Source organism: Oryzias melastigma, linkage group LG15 (assembly GCF_002922805.2).
Source record: "Oryzias melastigma strain HK-1 linkage group LG15, ASM292280v2, whole genome shotgun sequence".
Classification (NCBI taxonomy): Eukaryota; Metazoa; Chordata; class Actinopteri; order Beloniformes; family Adrianichthyidae; genus Oryzias; species Oryzias melastigma.
Window position 1 is genome coordinate 4,563,861 of NC_050526.1, and position 25,019 is coordinate 4,588,879.

The 25,019-nt window shown below is 35.6% G+C and overlaps 2 protein-coding genes across 10 annotated transcripts in view; one reads left to right on the top strand and one right to left on the bottom strand.

Annotated features, from left to right (window-relative positions):
* LOC112161921 (SPARC) overlaps window positions 1–25,019 on the top strand; it is a 95,710-nt gene that overhangs the window by 33,466 nt on the left and 37,225 nt on the right. The gene's annotated exons all lie outside the window — the stretch shown is intronic.
* The window catches only part of ccser2a (coiled-coil serine-rich protein 2a), a 55,842-nt gene that overhangs the window by 12,222 nt on the left and 18,601 nt on the right, over window positions 1–25,019 (bottom strand). For all 6 annotated transcript variants that reach the window (XM_024297460.2, XM_024297459.2, XM_024297457.2 and 3 more), the window contains 6 exons: window positions 16,156–16,249; window positions 12,454–12,562; window positions 12,185–12,365; window positions 8,456–8,521; window positions 8,222–8,332; window positions 1,770–1,904 (listed from right to left, as the gene is read on the bottom strand). In XM_024297460.2, coding sequence (XP_024153228.1) covers window positions 1,770–1,904; window positions 8,222–8,332; window positions 8,456–8,521; window positions 12,185–12,365; window positions 12,454–12,562; window positions 16,156–16,249 — 696 coding nt within the window. The remainder of the gene's footprint in view (window positions 1–1,769; window positions 1,905–8,221; window positions 8,333–8,455; window positions 8,522–12,184; window positions 12,366–12,453; window positions 12,563–16,155; window positions 16,250–25,019) is intronic.

Consider the following 25,019-nt stretch of genomic DNA (forward strand, 5'->3'; position numbering starts at 1 on the left):
CTGGGAGGCGGCCAACAGCCGGCGGGCTAGCTTAGTAAGCCCCACTGAGTAGGGACCAGCAGCCGGGGCAATGAACCTGCTAGCTCTACCGCTCGCTGGGCAGTGGAACTCGCTTCGCAGTCCACCGAGTGCCTGGCTAGTGTAGCTGGCTTGATCACTCCAGCTCCATGAGCTCTGTGACAAGCTGACGACCGTCCAGGGTGTATCCCGCCGTCGCCCAACAGTAAGCCGAGACAGTCTCTGGCAACCCAGCGCTCCAGCTGGTTAAGAAAATGGATGGAAGCTCAGGACAAAGATCCTCTGACCAATACTGGAAATATACGGTAATTATAATTAAAAGACCACTGGGAATGCTTTTAAAATAGATCAAAAGAAGATCGGAGTGGATCTTTAACTTATATATTTGAGTAAATACACTGCTATGCAAAAACAATGAGGTGTACAAAGTTTAAAAGACAACAAAATGTAAAAAAAAAAAGTTTGCCAGCAAGCTTTCAGACTAAACACCAAACTTTTTTTTTCTATAAGAGAAATGTTGCTGTTTTATGTACATTATGTATTTTTTTCTCTTCCAAATCAAAGAAATGGCCCAAAATGCACAGCTAACCTTTAAGATCAACTGCAAGCCTTGAAAACTCAAAGGTTACAGATATAATGTGTTTATCTCCACAGAGCAGAGAAACTGTGTGCAGGAAACGCTCTGTGCTTTCTCTGGTGATGACACGGTAATGTCGATGAAAGGAGATAGTATATATATATATATATAAATAGAACAAGAGGTGCACAGAAAAAAAAGATTTTGATAATTTTAAGTCTTTAGTGCAACATCATCCCCAAGGTTTGGTATTTTTTTCTCTTTTTTTTTTTTACCAGAGATTTGTAAGATCATGTAAAGCTCTGCTTTGATGGTTGCCATAGCAACTGTTAAACTATATCCTCCTGTGGCAAGTAGGGACCTAATGTAGTTAGCAGGCTAACATGCTTTGTTGTTTTTTTTTTCCCCTGTCTGTATGTTATGTGTCAAGATATAAATGTTTCCACTCCTGATTTTCCCCAAATTTATCTTCCAATCAAACGGATAGGTAACAGTTTATATAGTTGCATTTTGTCAAAATGATTTCCTTTCTCGAAATAATTGTGTTTAATGCTTAGGGCTGCCTGCTTTTTTTTTTTTTTGTGTGTCCTTTAGCAAAGAGCAGGTCAATTAGGGGAGTGTTTTTACTAGGCACACCGCCTGTGGCACTTCAGCTATAGAATCAATAGCTGACTGCCACACAGCATGCTGCTCTAGCATGAGCCTGCAAATACAAAACACACATCAGTCCAAATCCTCCTGCCTGCATGCATCTCCATCTACATGTGTCTGTGTTACGACTAGTCTCCATGTTCTGTGAGGTCTGGCTGTGTGGATGAGAGGCAATGTGGCGGTAAACTGATAATATAATAGACTGTATTCCGTGGAGATGACACGGCAAAGCAATTTAACCCTCTGGAGACTTTCCAGCTGTGGATAAGAAAAAAAAAAAAAAGAGGCACTCAACTGTTCAACACAACACATGATTGCAGCCAGTCTTCAATGTGAGCCATTGATATTATAGAGGTCCAACACAATATTCTACTGATATGATCAGCAGGATGAAGCTGCGATAGTAGACGTTGGCTCAAAGGGAATTGGGTTCTGGATGAACTTTCTATGAAGTTCAATAAACAGACATTTTACGGTTAAAAATAAATAAATAAATAAAAGGCTTAGATATATTTGAACTCACAGCATGGTTTGGTGGCCTCCAGTGCGTCTGGGTAGCCTTGTCATAGTGATGCCGTTTTTCACCCTGCCTGCCTCCGTGGGGTCGTAGTGAGGAGGGCGCCCTCTGGTGGTGACATTGACACCTAATTTGAAAAGACTGGGTTGGAAAAGAAAACAAAAAAACACCAACTTTAGCTAAAAATTAAACAATAAACCACTTTCTCGATCTTAAATTTGCTATTTGTTTGTTAGAAAAGACGGAACAATTTTCAATGTCTATTGTGTATGTAATTCTGACATAAATGCAAAGTTTTTTCTCTAAAACAAAGGCAGTACAGAAACTGCTAACAGGTGAGATTGTCTGAATGATGTAGAAAACAGGAAAAATCTATAAAAAGGCTTAGACCTGGATTGCCTAATCCTGGGTTTTCTAGTTGCTGATTGACTGAATCCATTTAATCAGCTGCAAGTGATAGCTGGAAATCTGCAGGACCAAAAAGCTCTGACTCTAAAAGCAAGAATTGATCTCAACAAAAACTCACTATATGTAATAAAGTCATTTCAAAATTAGAAATATACTTCCAAGTGTAAGCCTGCTGGATAATAAAGAAGAAAAGAAAACAGATTCAGGGGCTGTGGCAATGGCAAAAATGTCAAAACCAAAAACAAATGATTTTTCCACTCTTTCTTTTCAGCGTTTCTGCTTGACAAACCTTGCAGCCACAATCAATATAGTCACAATGACTTGGGGGTACCTTGGGAAACCATTGTCAGTCAACACAGTCTACCCTTACCAGAGGAAATGGAAGACAAAATCAGTTCTCTGGACACAAGCTCATCTCAGGAAAGCAGCAGACACATTTTATGAGGTCTTATGGGTAAATAATTTAGCTTACATATTGACCCACACATTCCAGACTGAAGGTTTGCTATCCGTACATCTAAACAGTTTACAGCAATTCTGAATGTATTGAGATGATTTAGGCCTTTTTAATAAAACTGATTACCAACAATGTTAAATGTAGAAGTACTTTGAGAATATATTTTTGTAATCTTAAAAAATGATTTTTTTTTTGTTAGTTTTAAATTATAAAGTCTTGCGTATTTTTTATTTCAAAGGTGTTATAATATTCTCATAAGATTAACATCAACTTCATAAATACCTGAATAGTATTTTAGTTTTAGTAGCAGCACAAAAAAATAAATACAAAATATACAGGAAGAAAAACTCATTTACATAGAAATAGACAAATTAAATAAAGTTAAATTAAAATAAAAAATAAATTAAATCTAAAAAAAAAAAAAATTTAAATAAAAAAAACATAAAATTAAGATAAAAAAACAAACAAAAAAATACGTTAAAAATACATTAAATAAAAATACATTAAATAAAATACCTAGGAAATTTTAGCAAATGCTTAAAAGGTTGGTGCTTATTTACATTTTGGTTGATAATAAAATAATGATTTGTTAATTTTATAAAATAATATACGAAATTAATAACTTTACTTTTTTTGTTTTTAAGTTATCTAATTTATAATAGTACCCTGTGTCGTTTTGTTACTTTAATTTTGTTCTGAGCTTTTAGTTTTTTGTTTTGTTTTGTTTTACGAACCTGACCAATAAAATGCTGCATATGTTACATGTGTAGATGTTATTTGAAAAGTCAAAACTCAATAAAAACTGTAGTCGAAAAACATAAATAAACAAAATAATGCTTTTTACTATAGCTGTCATAAACAAAATTATATGTAACATTTACTTTTTAAATTCAAAGACATGTATCTGGATTTTTTTTTTAGAAATAAAGTGATACTTCTATTAGAAAAACACTAAACACTATCACTAAAGATGGCATAAATGACAAAAAAAATAATAAACATGATTTCCAAAAACCAATGCTTTAAAAATAACTTGTTATATTCAATTAAATATAGTTCAAACAGGTCAACACATTTTTGCATTAAAAACATTTTTTTTATCAGTCAGAATCTTACAATTCCCTTGAACACTCACTATGTTAGTACATTTACAAGATAAGCAAGACTTCATTACGTCTAATGTGTTGTTTTTAATCAAAATACAGAACATCATCTCCTGCATGAAGATTGTTACAAGATCTGACAAAAACTGCAACTATTTGTCAGCGTAGATGAAAACGCAATTGAGTTTAAACAGGATGAGAGTATAATCATGAAAAGCCGCCGCCACACTGATGGAAGCGGCGACCAAAAATCCAATCTGCCAAGAAGAACTGAGAAAGTCACTTTCAGTCTCCCAAGATTCCCTCTTGTTTTTCCTCTTTTGCCTCCACAGACACTCTATATTCTACGGTTATCGCAGCACATCTGCTGTTTTGCTTCTTCAAATCTCCATTAAGGTCACTTTAGTTACTTTCTGCACTCCAAGCGGAGCAGCTTCTAACTTTTGACCTCCTTTGTTTGCGCAGCTCTTTACCAGCTCTCTAAAGTCTCTAAACCAATTTCAGGGACAAACATGGAACTCAGCGGCTCTAAACAAACTTACTCTTGATACAACATAAGTGTGTACTCTTTACAGAAATATTACAAAGATTGTAGCTTGTGGGACAAAAAAATTCAGCTTTCTACAAAAGTTTTTCTTCTTCTTTAGTCTTAAACTTTTGACATTTTCAAGGAATTGGAGCAAGATTTTCTGGATTCCTCAAATTCTGATTTTCCAAGGAAGCATAATCTATTTCCAGAACATTTTCACTTTTACAGCAATGATATTTCTAAAAGTCTGCCACAGAATGGAGAACTTCCAGCTTTTCTTCTTTTTCTTTGCTTGTGGGTGTGTGTGAAATCTAACTGGTTAGATAGTGAAATGCTTCCAGGTTTGAAATTTTGGCATTTGTCAAATTGGATGAGATTTGAATTATGTCACCAGTTTTTTTTTTGTTTTTTTTTTTGGCTAACAAGGGAATACCTGTGGAAAATGTGGAGCATAGAAATGGAGTCAAAACTGAACAAAATGTGCTGGCAGGCAGAGGAGTCCCACTAAAGTGGAGGTAGGACTCAACCAAAATATTCCGAGAAACTGAATTCCCACCAATGATTCAAACTATTATAGGACACAGTAGGCAGCAGGTCCCATCCATAGTTTGGCATTTTACTTTTAAATAATGAGGTATTGGTGGGAAAAGCATGTGGAAATCCTCAGATTTGCTATTTACTATTGAAAAAGTAAACTGTTTTTTCAATAATTCTAACTTACTGTATCAAAGGAGAAGGTTGTTCAAAAAGTTATTTTTTTCTAAGTGAGAAGAGAGGTGCAGAAATAAGTGTTGTCTGCCTGAAACAAAGTTACAACATAAATTTAGCAGGAACGGAAATATTTCCCTTACAGTTTTTTAGCTTCTTGATGCTTGTTGTTGGTGTAAATGAGAGTCATAATTAAAGCGAGCTCACTAAGCTTCGCATTAATACTTAAGTTAGAGCTCTGTGACTAAAGGAGTTGCCAGATCAGAGTCTTAAAAGCAAGCGCACACTGATCCCTATTCAGCTTAAAAAAAGGACTGAGACTTACAATGGAGGGGCTTCATTTTTTGCTTGAACAGTCAGTGGGAGAAAAGCACTTTTGCTGCCTAATGCCTCCATTTTTGTTGACTGCTGTCAACTACATAGTCAGGGGTCACTATTTGTATTAATTTAGTAACCTTTAACCAAGAAAGAGAAGGAACCAGCATCAGGTGGTGAGCTCCTCAAGGTTTTCACTCTTCCATATAGGAACACATTAACTAGGCTGATTATTTTTGTATCTGTTTTGTTAAAATAATACTCAATATGACTAATCAATATTCAGCAACTACATTATCAGCCAGGACAATTATTGGCGCAGATGTTTGTTATTTTGACTCGTATCAGCATCAGTCTTTTCTCTTTAACTCGGTTTATTTTGGCTCAGATTGGCTCTGTTTCCTTCATCGTCCCACCCACAGCGCCATGTCATTCTACTAGCAACTGGTTTTCACTTTTAACGCATTGATAAAGTGCTTACACAAATGTTTTTAGTGTCACTAATCGCACATTAAAAAATGAATGTTTGTGCTCTCTGTAAAAACAGCACCTTAGCTGTTGTGGTCAAGTACAGCCTCTCCCTTCTCGCCAACATGAATGGCACTTAAAGTGACTTACAAGAAAGTTTCTTTGTGTACAATCCTCAACAAGCCCAAGAGAAGCTGTTTGGTTGAAGAACAACCTCTTGCTGTTGACCTGAGACTAACAACAATTTCAACTCAAACTTTATTTGTTTAGTGATTTTCATTCAGGTTGAAGCGCAAAAAGCTTTAGAGAAAACAAATAAAATTATCATAAAAAATGTTTCATATAGAAGCATATAAAAATGATAATAGCATTTTTCTTAAATTGTATTTAACTTTGTTCAGTTTACTTGCTAAAACTTTATTTACATTTTTATGCTTCTGCACCAAAGAACCTTTTGCACTTTTTGTTGTTGTTTTAACATATCACAAAGACACTAAGTCGTTTTGTTTCTGTTTTTTTTACTTCATTTACTATGGAAAATTTCAGGAAACATGACATTTTTTAATGAATAAGAAGTGCTCCTAAGCCCGTTATTAACTGGAGCTATTTATTTGCTTTTTTATTTACTTGATTTTAAATAAACAAAGTTAACTGTAGGTAATATTCTACATTTTGATGCCACTATGTTCACTTTTAGTAGTAGTGAATATCGGCTCCAAATATTAGTTATCGGCCTTCTTGACTACTAAGTATTTGCATCGTCCACATCAGTCAATCTCTAATTATAATTGTAAATTTTTGCAATTATTTCAAGAATATTCTTACTTAGTGTTTCATTTCAAATGAGTCAGAGAAAAAAACAGCCCTGCAAACTAAAATGCAGCATTGCCTCTTCCATTAGCAGCTCTCTGTAAGCCAGTGTTTGAATCACCTGATTCAGCTCATCAGCTCTGCAGACTCGATAGCGGGCTGCAGTCATTTACATGGAGTGTGTTGGAGCAGGGAAATGAGTCCAACATGCAGTACAGAGGTCCTTACAGAACCACAACTGAGAAAGACTATTGTAAGTGAATAAAAAACTGAACTAACTAGACACTCCCACTGCGTGTGGAGAAGCTGTTTTTTAGCCTCACGGCTACATTATGGAGGCTTTGATTGTATATCTCGTTTAAAATGCACGGAACATACGGATGATGTTGAGAGGTTACGTTTATTTATTTTGAAGAATTCTACAAAAGCATCTGTAATCACGTCTCCATGTCTGGGTTTTTCAGTCTTTTTCTTACAGTGATCGTTACCTTCAAGCCTGCAGGAGCTGCATCTGAATGACTATGCTTTTAGCTGCTCTTCTGTTTGTAACCCAGTTTGATGGTTATTCGTCCAAGGAGAGAAAAATAAAAACAATAATAATAAAATCTTGATGCAAATAAGAAAAACATCATAACGTTCATGAGGAGAACGATGAGATTCTCAGTCATGTTTGTTTTGGACGGAACTTCTGTGTTTCGGTCAGCAGCAAATACTAATGCACAAACCTACAGTGTCCTCTAGTGGTGGTTAGTGGGAAACAACAGCTAAAAGGCAATTGGTTGTTAGTTTGAAAATAACAAATATATGGGCCTATTTACGGAGGGCTCTAGACTAGATTTTTTCAATGGTTGCACCGATGCGCCTAACTTTATTCTTAGGTGCACCAGCATGAGCGTTTGGTGTGTCAACTATTTTAATTTTTTTTTAGCTTGCATTTTATATTTCTGGAGGCCTGTGAACGGGCCACCTCATTACTGCAGATTGGACACAGGTGCACACCTGAGCAACAGGAGATAGCACGGGGGAGAGGAAGAGACAGCGCCCGAGTGGCGGGGGGGAAATAACCATGTGGCCCTGGAAGCGGGCACAAGCCAGGACGCCTGCCGGGCAGACGTTGCGGGAAAGCCATGCTGGGTCGACAACCGGAGACTGGCCCCAGGAGGAGCGTGCCGGGCCGTCCACGAGTGGAGCAGCTTGGAGGAGGATGGTCCCGGAAGCGCTGGCGGAAGCAGCCGCGCCGGTAGAAGCATTCTGCCCACCCCGTGAGCCACGGAAACGTGGAGGACTAGAGCCAGGAGCCAGACAGCGGTCGAGGGGTGACCTGTTTGTGTGATTTAACCTTCAGGGCTACCATAGTTTACCCTTTAACATCAATAATGTCGAAGTGAATAACTGGCTTTTGGGCTTGCTAAGTGCACCAGTGTGATCAAGATTTTTTTGTAGGCGCCCCAATGATAAATCCAGTCGCACTCTAGAGCCCAGTTATGTTTAAAATAAAATCACAAATAAGTCCCTCCTGAGTGTAAGTCACACCCCTGGCCAATCAAGGACAAATAGTCCAGAAAATACGGTAATCATTTGAAAAAACTCAATGCCTTTTGGATAAATCAAGGAACAACTTTGTTTTTGTTTTTTTTTTTGTTTGGTCTCACAAACTCACCGTTTGCTCCTGCTGAAGTTGTTGGCATTTTGTTGTGAGTTGAGCTATGGTTTTGTCTCGGCTCCTCAACTCCTCCCTGAGTTCCTGCACTTCTTTCATTAGTGTGTCTAACTGGAAAAAAGAAATACATTACATGTTTCTATATTAGGAAGAAAAGTGAATTTCTTTACATGAAATCATTTTTATTGTGTCTACTGTAGTGAGCCATTCTAAACCTGGGATCAGTTGTTCTACCTGAGCTGCTGAGGTGCCGTCTTCCGTCTCCTCAGAAATGTCTCCTGGGCGGTCGGTTTCCTCGAGCTGGAGCAAACGCAACACATCCGCAAAACACACAAAGAAGACACACAGATGCAAAACTCTCTGTGAGTTGAATCAATAGCTATTTCCTAAGGCATGCCTCCAGACCAATATTTCACAACAGTGAAGGAATTCTTTTGCACACACACTCCTCTGGCCCTGAACTGTCAGCCACCAGCGCTAGATACCAGAGGCACCATCTCTCATCGAGCATTCTCTATATAAATATATTGCATATATATATATAAGGTTAAACCCCTCACAAAATAAGAAAAAAAACTTTAGTTTGCTTACATGATTGCAGTATANNNNATATTTCACAACAGTGAAGGAATTCTTTTGCACACACACTCCTCTGGCCCTGAACTGTCAGCCACCAGCGCTAGATACCAGAGGCATCATCTCTCATTGAGCATTCTCTATATAAATATATTGCATATATATATAAGGTTAAACCCCTCACAAAATAAGAAAAAAAACTTTAGTTTGCTTACATGATTGCAGTATATTTAGTGCCGCTACAATTATTTTAATAGTCGACTAATCACCGATTATTTTTCCGATTAGTTGAGTAGCTTTGATTAGCTTTAAACCAACTAAAAACTATATATTTAGAATTACCTGCGATAATGCTAGTGTGAATGCTGTAAGCTGAATTTGGCCACTGAAGATGCTAGTGCTGATAGCTGAAATTGCTGAAAATGATAAAATATATAAAAAGTTAAATGCCAAATTAGCCTAAAAAACTGAAAAAAGCCTAAGTTAGCCAAATCAACTAGCATGCAGCTGAAATATCAGCTAGACCCCAAAACAGCCTAAAACATGTAAAAAAGCCTAAATTAGCTAAAATATCTAGCATGCCCCTGATATATTAGCTAAACTCCAAAATAGCCTAAAAAACAAAAAAGCATAAATTAGCCAAAATAGCCAGAATGCAGATGAAATATTAGCTAGACCCCAAACAGCCTAAAAAATACAAAAAAATCCTAAATTAGCCAAAATAGTTATGTAGCTGAAGTGTTAGCTAAGTTCCAAATTAGCTTAAAAAAACTGAAAAAAAATCCTAAATCAGCCAAAATAGCTAGCATGTAGTTGAAATATTAGCTAAACTCCAAAATAGCCAAAAAAACAAAAAAGCCTAAATTAGCCAAAATAGCTAGCATGCAGCTGAAATATTAGCTAAACTCCAAAACAGCCTAAAATTTTTTTTAAAAAGCCCAAATTAGTCAAAATAGGTAGCATGCAGACGAAATATTAGCTGAACTTCAAATTAGCCTAAAAAACAGAAAAAAAATTCTAAATTAGCCAAAATAGTTATGTAGCTGAAGTGTTAGCTAAATTCCAAATTAGCTTAAAAAAACTGAAAAAAAATCCTAAATCAGCCAAAATAGCTAGCATGTAGTTGAAATATTAGCTAAACTCCAAAATAGCCTAAAAAGCAAAAAATCCTAAATTAGCCAAAATAGTTATGAAGCTGAAATATTAGCTAAAATCCAAATTAGTCTAAAAAACTGAAAAAATCCTAAATCAGCCAAAATAGCTAGCCCTAGTGTAATTCCCTCACTACCTAGATTTCATTTTTGCTTTCCTTCCTAATATTTTGTTAAAATAATTCCATAAACATTTAATCAAAGCCCTAAAGTATAACATGAAATTGTGTTGCCAGAGGTAACAAAGACAAATCCCATTTTTATCATCCAGTCAGTCATTTGAGTGGAATAAAATGTCTATTTTTCCTCCTGATTAACTTACTAATTGCTGTCCACTTGGACCACAGAGTTGTGCAGAACCACTTTTAGAGCAATGAAGCTGTTTTACAATCAATGCCTTAAGCTTCATGTCACAAAGGGGGAAAAAAACACAATAAAGAATAGATTTAGTTTTTGAACAAAATAAACATTATGCCTCTTGAGGCCACACAACCAAAGTGCTTGTCTAATTGCAGAGAGCACAGAGAACCCATTTATAACAGACATTTAATCTAAATGCAGAGGCAAATATCAATATTTACCCTATGCTGTAGCACTGAGATTAAGCCAACGCACTCAAGACAATTTAGATTTATGCAGTGCGATGTGCTTATGTCTCAGTGCCCTTATGAATTCGCATAGATCTTAATGTGTTTTTGCAGAGTGCAGGTTTAGTGCGTTTCATACTGGAGTGAACATTTTTTCCTGCTGAAATACTTTCTTTTTTTTTGCAGTTTTATTCCCTCTAAGAGAATTTATCTGACTGACAAAGTATCTGTGCAGTCAACAGCTTGACAGACGCAAGCATCATTTATGTATAAGCTGACCTGCAAGAAACAAATGCGCAGTGGAGACTCACAAATGTCTAGAATATAAAACTGCTGAGCTACTCTTTTTTTTGGAAAGGGAAACAAACTTTTTTGTATCTTTTAGATGTGGGGTACTGTTTTACTGCATAGAGTAAAACTTTGAATTTTTGACATAATGTGCTTAGCACACTTGTCAAAGTCTAGGATTATCTGGATAATCCAGATAATTTTATTTTATTGTTATTAATGGCCCAATGTTATCTTGTGCTTATGTCTCTATAACTTGTATAATTTTGATAAAATGTATTTATATGGATAGTAAAATATTCAAACTTATTTAAGGTTTAAATTGATTCATTCTGGAATAGTATTCCTGCTATTTTTTTTATTCACAATTATAAAAAAGTTACGGTTTTAAAGTTTTAAAAATTAGCATTCTGCTAGCTTTTTGGACAAATTTTACTTTTATTAAGATTTTTTTAAGCTATTTTGGAGTTTAGCAAATATTTCCGCTACATCTTGGCCATTTTGGCTAATTTAGGCTTTTTTCAGTTTTTTAGACTATTTTGGAGTTGAGCTATTTTTTTTCAGCTACATGCTAGCTGTTTTGGATAACCTACGTTTTATTTTTTCCATTTTTTAGGCTAATATTTTAGCTGGCTATTAGCTTCAGCGTTTTCAGCTATTAGCTTCAGCGTTTTCAGCTATTAGCTTCAGTGTTTTCAGCTATCAGCTTCAGCGTTTTTAACTATCAACTAGCATTCATACTAGCATTATCGCAGGTAATGCTATTTATCTGGTTCATAATTATGTTAAAAGGTTACCGTTTTAAAAATTACAATTTACAGTGTTCAATAAATGTTTATCCTGTTCGGCCCGTGACCTAAAGTGTGCTTTGGATTTTGGTCCCCTGTGCGATTGAGTTTGACATCCCTGGCTTAGAATGTTTCTGAATAATTAAAATAGTTGGTATTTGAAAGAAAAGCTATTTAAAGACCCACTGTGATGGAAATCATGTTTTTGTTTTTTTCTGGACATTTATCGAAAAAATTGAGCTTAAAATTTCCTTTCTGAGGATTTCTTGTAGTTGTTTTGTATAAGCAACAATCAGCAGGCTACAAGCTTCCTTCTTCGCTCCATTCTGATGCATCCACTTGTAGACGTCTTAATTTTCCTCATCTGAGCTCCAAACTGTAAGTTTGGATAGCTCCAATATTTCTCGCCTTTTCTATTGCCTGGGAGCGTTAATAAATATTAACACGCTAATTATGATCTATTAATCGTGTGTATTAACGCGTCAACTTTCACAGCCTTAAACAAAAACACATTCTATCTCATTTTATTTGGTAAATACATTGAAAAATATATTCTGCAAATGTGGGTCTGACCTGCAGTAACATTTTGAGCCTGAGTAGTTGATTCTTCAGTAAGTTGCAGTCCTGTGACATGTGTTCGAGCGTGAGTTCATCCAGCACTGGTCTGTATTCGTGCTGCACGCCTTTAGACTGGACAGGCCTTGAAGACGTCCTTGAAGCTTTGAGACCATCATAATGACGGAAGACATGAGCTCTGCAAAAGGAAAAAAAGTATATATATCAGCCAGACAGGCAAGGAAATGTCATGTAGACAGGTAAAGAAAAAAGAATACCTGACCAACCTGTTATCATTGTGCAGGTGCTCTGGTCCATTCCAGTGGTGCTGATTACGTCTCTGTCTGTGTCGGCTGCCGCGCTCCAAGCGCTCAAACTGGGACATGCTGTCAAAATCTACACAAAGATTGATTTTTTAATAAATAAAGGAATTTTGGGGTAAAACCCTTAAAAAAAACATTAAAATTAGAATTTCTGAATTACACTTAAGCTGCTGCTTGCTGATGGACACAAAGGTACTTAGGCTGGTACTTTTCTTTGTTGTCTATCATTTTTAAAAAATCTGGAATAGATTCACTATTTGATTCAAGCCACTTTCTTTGTCTTTGAATGTCTGCACCCCCAAATGCAAACAGTTCTGCACAAGACCACAGGCAATTTCATTTCTCAAAGAGCCACTGTTTGGAAACAGACAGTGGTATGCAGCTGTGAAATGAACCATGACTGTGACAAAACTGACAACTAACAGAGCATGATCCCACAAAAAGAAAATGAAAACCTTTAGCTTCGTGTATGAGCTAATTAGACTGAAATAAAAAGGAAAAAGGAAGGAACAAAAAAACTGAGCTTACAAATAAATTTGGTAATAAAATACATTACCCAGAGAGTCAGTGCACAGCACTAGAGTAGACCGTCTGCTTCTTGCAGAAATGGTGCATTCCAAGATTTTTTTTTTTTTTAATCACGGAAAAGTCCCCAAAAACTATAAATGCCAAGTCCAAAAATAAAACATATAGAAGTAAAAACTCAGTCAGAAAGTGACTGACTTCTGGTCTTGTTAGCTGGTAATCTGTTAAAGTGTCAGTGAGAAAGTCAACCCATCTCCCAGCATGCTTGGCAATATTTTTGTTGACAGCCTTGTTTTTCTGGGAACTCCCTGGAAACTTGAAGAGACGAAAGAGGACTGTACTCCTGCTGGTAAGAGAGCAAGTGATGTGACCGATTCGTGCCCAAGCTAGGAAACCACCAGCTGAGAGAGAAGAACTTCTTTGACATCAAAAGACTTAACAGCTGGAGGAAAAAATCCGAGAGGACTTCTCTTACTCTCTTCCTGTTTTGTAGGGTGTTCTTTTTGAGAAACACCCTTCTTTCTCTCTGTGACGTCCCGTGGCCTGCCCTGTGGGCTGGGCTTAACTAGCCGTCCCACCACGTCTCGTTTTCCATTCAGCCGCTCGTGACATTAGCTCTGCTTATGACATAGCAGGCTATAAATATGGCTGCTACCCGAAAAGGAGTAGGAAGGAATGACACTCCAGTTCGCATTCCTCCTGAGAGAACATTCCTGTCCCGCTCTTCATCCTGCCCCCTCAGCAACCAGACGACCACTGTTTACAGACAGCAAGCTGCAAGGTGATTAGGCACAGTTAGCCTCGCTAAAACATAGGTTTTACTTAAGTTTTCTCCATAAAAATGATAGTTTCTATGTGTTTTCTGTCTAGGAGGCACAGCTTAATAAAACAGAAATATTTAAAGGCATTTGATTTGGATGATGACTAAATTATGGTATGTTGGACAGCGTATTAGGCAACATAAAAAAACATTATTAAAGTAATTATAAACAAGCAGTGATGCATCAACAGGTTTGATGATACATCCACTCAAAGAAACCTTAAACTGGCATGCTTATTCACATATTTTTGCTTAATTAAAAAAGATAACGCTAAATATAGGTACTTCATTTGACTTAATAGGTTAAACAGTTACGCTTGCAAAGAAATACGCTGTCTTTCTATGAATCTAAAAGTAAAAAATAAAAGATATGCCTGATATTTCAGTGTTTTCAACTAGTTTTTCATAGTTTCTACACTTTAATAGACCTGTATTACACAAATACCGGATAGTTTCTTGATTTAAGAAGATTTTATTTCACGTCTAGAATACAATACACATACATTTTCTAGAAATGTTCCTATTTTAAACTAATTTTTTGTCTCTACAGACTATAATACACTTATTTTGCTTCATCCACTTGCTTATATTTCTTGTATTTGACTTGAGAAGTTCTTGTTACAGACATAACAGGGTATAGACACAAGTGTTTTATTTTGAAGAACTATTCTTTAGCTGTTTTTTTCCCTGTCTGTGTCCACTTATGATGTGCTAAAAGCCACCCTTGTAATGTCTTTGCTGTGATTCATCTGGTTGCCTCGAGTTCTACTTTGAAGTCTCTTCGTTTCACTTTGCCACACAGATGCAGGATAGTTCCAATTTTACAAAAATCGAGCCCGTGTTAACCAAGTAGAGGATGTCCTTTTTGTTCCAATAGATCATCGAAAGGCTTTTACCAATATTTTATGGCAATATGGCATCACATCAGACATGATGAAATTTATAATTTTAGGAGAAAACTAAAAGCAAAATAATAATGAATGGGTGTTGGACAGTGGGGTAAAAAGTATTTTTTAGCTGCTCCTTATACAAATGGTTCTACTTAATGATGAGAGTGGTCTTTCAGGTTCATTTTAAGAACACTTCAACTCCCAACGTCAGCATACCCAGTATACCACAAGGGTTACAGGAGGGTTGGGAGAATATTGTGTGGGCAAATGAGACCAAAATGGAACTCTTTGGTAAACCATCCCAAAGTTTGTAGGGAAAGAATGCCCAGTTGATTTCCAAAACCACCACTGTGAAGCATGGGGGTGGAAACATCATTTTTTGGGCCTGCTTTTCTGCTAAGGGGACAGGACGACTAATATGTATGAACAAACTTAAGAAATTTACAAATAATCGATTTAAAAATCATAAAAAGGGATTTCCTGGATTCTTTTTTCCATTCCATCAAGTTAATGTTTTTTTATCTAAGGTGATCATTACAAACCTCTCATCTTCTTGAGTTGGACAACTTACGGAATGACGTTGATGGCTAAACACTTTACCCTCCCCACTGTATACTAACTCCTCGTAACATTTTTTAAAGTAAAAGTTTATGAGTCAGATTAAAAAAAGAACAGCTGTGCCGCTAAGCCACAAGCTGCCATCCATGAGCCTAAGTGTATTGATGTTAGTCCTTGTGCTCATTTGATGCAGTATGCTCACCTCAGCATACCCACTCTATACATTACACTGCATTGCATGCTGCTGAAAGCAGCCTTGTTTGTGCATGTTCAGCCAGCTGGAGTCATTTACTGTGAGCTAGTGCATTAGAGCCATTAGCAATGAATGACACCCTGATAGGTCTGTTCAGAGCTGATGAGGGATCTCTTATGTATATACCATAGCTCCATCATGTGATCTGATATCTCCAACAAAGCAGCGATTTTACCCAAATGTTCTCCGACTTATATGGACATGTTTCCAAAATAAAGTGCGTGCTGTAATGTGTGAAAGTAAAGCTATTAAAGTAATCATGCCCAAACCGCACTGTCGTTGTCTAGGGGAAACATATGTATGTGCTGCTTTTGTGATTCTATGAGTTTCCACTGTGCAACATTTTGTGTGTGTATATGCTCATTTACATAAAAAGAGGCTTTTAGGCGTGAATTTGCAGCAACCCACAATTAAAGGAATAATGGAGCACAAAAAAGTAAAAAAGGTAATTTATAAATGATCCATTGAAAGCTTAGGCCTTGGCAATATGCATACTTTAGAAAAGCAACCTCGGGCTAGTAAATTATAAAAAAAAGTCTGTTTAAAAGTCTGTCGTGTTCATGGAAGCCTCACACAATTTTAAGCTTCATGAATGTTTTTGTGAGATTTGGCGAGCTGACCATGAAAGCCGTCCTCTGGGAAGTCCACATCCAGCATGAGGTCATCATCATCCAAATCTCCAGTTCTCATGGGGTCCAGGTTGTTCAAGATGTCCTTCAAAACATAGGAGAAAATGTAAGGAAACCAGGAAGGCACATCACGGAAAATTGGGGGAAGAGTTTGTTAGAAAATGTAACAAATATACCAGTTTGGTAAAAGTTTTCTTGCGTTTTTATTAGTGTTGTCAATCGATTAATTAAAAAAAAAATCAGATTAATCACATTTCTTGGTCGTGATTAATCGGGATATTTAATTAGGTAAATTTTATTCAACAATACGCACCTTTTGTACAAAAACAGACCAAAAAGAAAATGTTTTCCTTCACTTTTATTGTCTAAAATATATAGATTTATCAAGTTTTAACTTAAGAGTTGTAACTTGTGTGCACAAAACAGTAAGATAAGCAAAACTGTAAAGACTTTTATGCCTGCAGTGTTACTCCAAGAAAACAAAGCCAACAAAGAAACAAACACTCCGTTTCTGCACTTTAAATGGTCCGGGTGAATACTCCATTCTGATTGGCTGCTGGATGTGGAAGCACGCCTAAAAAAGAAGTTCCGGTCACAAAGTTTTATATGTGCAGACTCCTTGAAAAAAACTTTTTCTTCAGGATCTGGACAAAGAAAAAGTAAGAGGTGAACTTTCTCTCTGAACTGTAACAATCAGCATATCACTTTTTTTTTTTGCTGCAGTCATGGTTGCTGCCGCTCAGCGATGTGCTGCGTTACCATGACGACAGGCTACATTACCCTCTCAAAAAGTCTGCCTTTTGTGAAAAAGCGATCTAAGCATAAAATAACAAAAATAAAGTACTAAAAATCTTTTTAATATTTATTTTTTTATAAGTGACTATGTTATAAGCAGGATAATGCACAACAAAGTGAGCATTATCAGAAATTAACACATACCTTAGCTGGCGGAAGACGGTTGATTCGCGGAGTACAATTAATTAGCGTTTACAACTATTAACGTGTTAAATAAAAACCTGAAATCCTTTTTTAATTTACTAATAAGGAAGCAAAGCCTTCAGTTGGCTTATCCCAAGCCAGGTGTAAAGTTGTTTATTATTATTATTTTATTGTTAAATGTAGCATAAAACGTGTTTTGACACCTTAAAAATAAACCTAATGGCTTGCAGTGAGAATGCAACAATTCACTTTCTCCATGATTCAGTTCAATTATATAACATACGGTTTGGTTTTAAACTGATCATTTGTGGGTCCCTAATACTTAGCATTATTTATTTTTGTCTAAAGGCAAAAACTGGAGCCAACATAAAACAATTTGTTATCCCCATAGTGAATAGAAATACTTTGTATTTAACAAAAAAAAATGGTTTTTTTTTTTTTTTTTTAGTTACCTTACACATTTATTAAAATATGATACCTCTAAGACCAATGTCACCACTTAATTTAGCTTTATAAAGTTTTAAGCCTATAAAATTACAGAAAATACTTTACATGATACTCTTGATGATGACTCCTTTGTTTCTATAACAATGACAAATTATATTTAACTGAATAAACTAAAAAAATGACATGTTTTGAAATATAAGACATAATGCTAAGAAATATCAATCAGCAATACTCAGAAAAGTAAAGACAGCTGTTAGTTTTAATTGAAAATCCAATGAAGTAGAAGATGGTTTGTTATCTGTAGATCACACACATGTCAGCTGCTTTACCTACTTTTCTTTCAAGACCTTAAAGTAATTCTGGGACCTTGCCATTCATTTCCAATGTGGTTTAGTTACTTGATAAAATTAGTGGATTAATTATATGTTCATTCTTATTTCATTTTTTTCTGTAATTGCTGTAATCTTTAAATTAAGCAACAATAGATCCAACTCTTACATATTTTTCCATAAAGTATGAAAATGTCTCTTTTCTCTTAACAAGACCGGAAAATGTTTGTCTTTACAAAAACCACAAAACAGGCTGTTGGAATTAGGAGTCATAGTGGTTTGAATAATAACACAACACTTCAAATGGCTGTTTTAAAACATGTAGCTGGTCCTACTGCTCTACTGTTGTATCCCAAATCTTATAAATTAATTCAAAAGCATGGAAAGGTTTGAGCATTTTTTTTTTTTTTATTTACTGCATACAACTCTCTAAAACTCAACTTTGGGGGACTCCAACTGAAAGATAGAAAAATAAAAACAATTAAGTCTATAATAGATTTTTCATATAAAAATGTAAGATAACCCTAATTGAAAAAATCAAGATACAACAGATTTTTTAAATTATTTTAAGCACTACTCAATTCCCCCTTAAATTAATTTATCCATAAAGAGGGGATTGGGTACAAGATTACATGTATTTTACTCTAAAAATAAAAGTAGAAAATGTAAAATATAATGATAGACTTAAAAAGATTTGTTTTAACCATGAACATCTTTGCCATAGTATTAGCTCTATTTCAGAATGTACCTCATCTTTACTGTTCAGGTCTAATAGCAAAGAGATTTAGGTGCCCTTCACATATAATTGTTATATTCTGACAGACTGCTAAATCCAATGTACTTAACTTCCTTTGGCAAAGATCATTCAACTCGTTCAATTCTTCTTCAAAATCTCAAAGATTTCCACATTCACTGCACACACAACAAAAGCATTAGAAGTAGATTCAAGTTTGTCTTAAATATCTATAGTATTTACATTAAGTGAGGTGAAAAGTGCCAATTTATAGGATATAATACATAGAATGATGGGTATCTGTGATAAAATATGATTAACAACTAAATTATATTTTATTTATTCTCTATTTATCATTCAAATTTATGCACAAAACCACATTTGTTTGTTTTTTTTTTTTTTTTTACAAAAAGTCAACTTCCATCAGTAATCTCTTAAAAACTAACTGAAAGCAGTTTACAAAATATGAGAAACATTTTTTTAATGATACGAGGACTTTATTAATTGATACTTTTTAAATAGAGATTGATTCAAAATCAAATTTTTAAACCGCCTTAGGACAAAATCACATGAATAGTTAAGAAAATGAGTCTATTCTGTTCTGAAACCTGATGCTAAAATGTATCCACTCATGTGTAACCATCTGAGAACTCATTTATTCTATGTCTTTATATGTTTTTATAGATATACATTAAAAAGCAACAAAAATACATTTTTTAACAGTAGATTACAATAGGACAATGAGCCAGCTTACCATCTACAAATAAAAGGCCTAAGTACAGAAAAATTATGTGCAAGCCATTATTCAACTGCTCATATATCCCTCTTCAACAGTAATAACATTTAGATACTCTTTTTGCCTCTAGTTATCAGTTTCCACAAACTCATCCATCCTGCATTTCTCTAAGAACATGTCTCTTTTGTGAGCTACAAAAATGTTTTAAGATAAATTCTACTTCTGGAAAGAGACACGAGCATCAGCACATGAACCCGAAAAGCAAAGGACTCACTCCAGCAGCAGAATTATAGCTGCCCTGCGGAGGAGCATTCATTTCATAGTGGCAAAACAGCATTGGAAAATTCAAGGCAGCGTCTGGGAATAAGTGGTAAACTACATTAAGGTATATGTCCCCAACAGCCCTGGAGTACTTTTCATAGTCGAAAGTAGTTGATATGAAAGAAATTCATCTCTTGCACAGACAGGGCCTTAGGCTAATTGGGCAAGGTTTCTTACATATGTGAAACTTTTTTTTTATTTGAAGTTATATGAAATATGGTTGCTGTTGGTGTGATAATGCACTGTATCAAACTAAACTTGACCTCATGTCCATGTTTAAGTCAAAATCGAGATTTTCCATCTGAATTTGTTTAGTTTTTAATAGTTTCTCAACTAAACCTTCAAGCTAACCGATCTAAAGGATCAAAACAGTCAAACTTTCTTGGTAAATTAAAAGTTCTCCTGGTTTGACATTCAAACTTATTCAAACTTTGTAATAGGATAGACTACAGACAGAATGGTAAATCAGACAAGATAGACTTCTGTCTAAAAATGTAATATAAAACAAATGTTAAAGCTTTATCCTTCAACTCAAATAACAAATGAAATCCTTTCCACATGGTTACCTATTCATCTAATGGATATTTATTTTATAATGTATGTCTGGCTACTGCCTGGTTGAAAAAAAATCCTTGCTTAAATCAGGCGAATATCAAATACTTTTTAAAGTATTGTGGTGGGGAAATTGCAATAACATAATGTGCAGACATCTGTCTTGACTTATGATTCTTGATGCCTCAAATCAGTTAATAGTTGTCTGACTAAACTAATTTTCAAATCAGCTTCAAAAGATTTCCAGTGACTTCATAGATGTTTTTACATCAACAAATATATTAAAGTCCCCCTCCAATGAAAGTCATGTTTTGAACAAATGTAATAAGAAATCCTTTTGTTTTTGCATTTCCGAGTATTTCTTCTTTAAAATCTGTCAATCAAAGTGTCACAGACAGACTCTGTTTGAATTAATGATCCTTCTTTTCATCACAACAGCTCTGCTGCACATGCACTAAACCCTCATCTGTTCCTAGTGTCTAGTTCAGGTTCTGGAGAAGAGAAGATGGTATCTTCACATTGACTGCAGTCAAATGAGCCGCCGTTCACATTTCTGTGGTCAAATCAGCATCACTGGATTTTTGGTGTGAGTTTCATCCAATACTTACGGTAGCAGGACTGAGAACGCTGGATAATCTCCACCAGACTCCACGAAGCTTCATGATGTGACCACGGAAATACGAACGGTGGTTTATTTGACCGCAAAGGTTGTAAAGGATTGTAAATCAATGAAAGATCGGTTCATGATGAAGTTCTTCACTTCCTCCTCCAAGCTGACATCCGGCTAAAAACAATATGGCTGGACATTACCGTTATACAGTAGCTTGACATTTTTATGTAGCAGCGGTGAAGATTTACGCTAGCAAGACACAGAGCTATCATTATCAGACAGAGGGGGATCAGGAGCGGGGCTGCGCAGCTCAGCTTCCAAAAGCCACGCCTCCTCTGAGGAGATTTTAGAAATGGAGATTTCAGATCAACATGAAAATGGCTTTTTAAGACATTTAGGTAGTGGAATTTTGGTTAAAAACATCATATTCATAATTAAAACACAACTGGGAATGTTTTTTTTTAAATAAAACAAATTATCATGGGTACTTAAAGTGTTTTTGCACCTGCTGTTAATAAAATGAAAAAATAGAAAGACAAAAGGCAACGATCTATAGAAGACGTAAGATTTTTGTCAAACATTTTCCTTTACTGCCATACTAGATAAAATAGAAAAATCTAAATAGAAATCTTGTCAAAGAAGTGAATCCTATTTTCTTCAATAACAAAGACTTTTATTTGGTGGAAGAACTATAAGGAATATCTGCTAAAGGAAATGTTATTAAAATTAAGGTCTGATCTTGCCAGTAGGATTTTATTGTAAGCAGCTAAATAACAATTACAAGTTGCAGCAAACCTAAACAAGTTTCCAAAAATAATTTTACACAAAACTTCCCAAAAGTATACAAGACAAAGTATGAAACCGCTGTCGAGAAAAATGAAACCACAGAGACGTGATCCTGCTGCCAAGATATTTTGCATTTGGATCAGTTTCGCTTGACATAAAAAAAAATGTTTTTTAAAAAAAAAGGAAAACACTTTTCATGTAAATATTTTGTTTTTGTTACGCTGCAAAAAAGCAACTATTTAAGAACAAACACGAGCAGTGCAGAGGAGACACGGAGAATGAACCTGTTAGAGCAAAGCAAGCTGCCACACATGGAGTGCAAATAAAGGATTGACAAACCTTGGAGCAGCACTTCGCTCTACAAAAGGAGATACTTTAAAAATAGTCTTGAAACAAGATTTCTGGTTCAGTTTTCTGCTGTTGTTCTTGAAAATACGCCATCAATTTTTTCTGCTTAATCTTCTTGTGTTTTTTTTAATTCGTGCAAAACATTTCTAAAACCTCCGTGTTTGTTTTCTTGATTTTAGAAGACATTCTACCTCTATCAATATTTTTCCATATTTCTCTTTGTTGTTTGAACTGGATTGGATGTTACCAATTATTTTTTTGCAGAGCAATATTTACTACTTCCTATTTAACCTCCTGTGTGTATACCTCAAATCCAGGAAGGATGCCTGATTTGAAATCTAACCGACACTGTTGACGTCTGAGGTGCTTTGCTTTCAAGGACAATATAAGGCAGATATGCAAATTGCTGGCTTTACCTGACAATGTTTGAGCAGGACAGTTGTTTATAGCTTTAAGGCATCACCCCCCAGAGGCCTTTGACTCAACATCTATTCCTTATTTGTACTCCAACAGCATCTCATGTTTTTAAAGTTTGACAGCCCCTATTTTTACTTGTTAGTAGTTTCCTTATCATTTAGTAATATAATACAAGACATTTGCAGCTAAAATAATAGCTACCCAAATAACTTAATAGTCAACAATAATTGTCCATTGTAAATACTGATTGCTCCATTGATCTCCATGTCTTCTGTTTACTGATTTAACATTTTTAACATTGTTGCATTTTTTGTGTTTCTTTGAACGCAGCAGTTTGAACTCCCAGTATCAAAACTAACAATAGTGCATATATTAATTAAATCTAATCAACTCAATTTAATCATTGAATGGGTTTTAGCAATCATTGTGACAATCTGCAGTTGTTCTGCCTTTATTTATGTCAGCATGGATACAATAAACAGCTATTTTTACACCCCCACTGTGGTAAGGAGAACAAATAAAAAATGTAAATAAATAGTTTTTTAAGGGTTGCTTCAATAGGTTCACACAACAAACAAAAGCTTGAAGCCTCATTAAAGCCACAGAATAACGTGTGCAGGAGCGTAAATGACTGGGCCCTTTGCTGACAAAAGGTTTAAACACCTCACTCATTTAAACATTATTGAACCGACTGCTCTCAACCTGGCTCCACCTAGAATTAAAGATGAAATAAATGAACCAAGAATAAGTGACCACAGTGCATCTCCAGCTGGGAGGAAACAACCAAACGTTAAACAAATGACCAATTAGAGAACCTCAGAGATGGATGAGTGACATTCCACGGTACATTTAATGCAAACGACCTAAATGGGGGCTCGGTTTGTGTATTCCTGGATATTTATGAGTCAATAACTGACAATAATCAGTCAGTGAAAAACTTTTTAAAGTCCTCCTCTGATGAAAATCGTGTTTTTTGGAGTATTTAACATGTATTTGTGGCATTTTTCTAATGAAAGAGAACAAATGTAATAAGAAATTATTTTGTTTTTGCATTTTCAAGTATTTCTCCTTTTAAATTGCAGTCAGTCAAACTGTCACAGACAGGCTTTGTTTGAATTAATGATCATTCTTTACTTCACAACAGCTCTGCTGCACATGCACTAAACCCCCATCTGTTCCTAGCATGTCTAGTTCAGGTTCTGGAGAAGAGAAGATGGTATCTTCACATTGACTGCAGTCAAATGAGCCGCCGTTCACATTTCTGTGGTCAAATCAGCCGTCACTGGATTTTTATTGTGAGTTTCATACAATACTTACGGTAGCAGGACTGAGAACGCTGGAAAATCTCCACCAGACTCCACGAAGCTTCTTGATGTGACCACGGAGATGTGAACAGCGGCTTATTTGACTGCAGTTGTGAAGAATTGTAAATCAATGAAAGACCATTTTGATGTTAGCTTTCATTATATTCCCAATGACTCTGCTCTGAGAAACTAATGGATTGAATGTATTGATCACAGCAACATCAATAAACATTGGAGAATTAGCTAAAAGAGTCTTTGGTGAACTGGAAGGAGAAAGAATCAGGCTTTTGGAGGAAGTTCAGTCCATGAAGATCTTCACTTCCTCGTCCGAGCTGACATCCGTCTCAAAACGATACGGCTGGACATTACCAATATTGCTTGACATTTTTATGTAGAAGCGGGGAAGATTTACGCTAGCGAGACAAAGAGCTACTATGATCTACTATGATCAGACGGGGGGCATCAGGGGTGGAGCTGCTCAGTACAGAGCCAAAAGCCACGCCCCCTCAGAGTAGATTTTGGAAACAGAGGTTTCAAATAAAACCACATCTACAATATGTCTTTAGTTAAAGGTTTTGTTTACCTAAAACTTCATGTACTTTACTAGAACTAATATTCAAACCAGAAACTTAAAGGATACATTAAAAGTATTAGCAGTTTAAAATATACATCTTATTTAAAAAAGCTACATGAAGAATTCAAGAAAATGTAAATAAAGTGTCATCTTTAATGTGACAATGAATAGATACATTGTTGTAAAAGCAGAGGAAGGTGGTCTTTGAACGTTTTGACATCTTAGATATAGTTTTATACCTCATATAAAACTTCACTCCATGGATTTTGTATCTCAAGTGAACAATAGAAAGCATCAAGAACAATAATATCTGCACTGTGCTCATCTGCAGAGCACATTATGGGAATGTTATCATGAGCTCAGGAAGGAGTTATATGAATGCAGATACACCTACAAGTCAACAGGAAAACGGTGACACACAAATTCAGACAGACCTTAAACACACTCACATTTCAGAGTCTGAAAGATTTACAGCTCCTCCAAGTGGACTGAAAATACCTCTGCACTCTGGAAGTCTGACTCTGGCAAGAGTCTATTTTACAGTCATGTAAGAAAGCAAGAAACTACTTTCAGATAAATGGACGTATCTCTAACTGAACTCCGTTTTTGCGTCAAAAGCTGTATTATTATGCTGCATTAAACCTACAAAAATTGGAAACATTTTGGACACACCTTTTTATGCAAGAAACGTTTTACCCAAGACACCAGAAAAAATAGAAACGCAAATTGATGGAGAAGAAGTGGCAAGAAAAAGAGTGG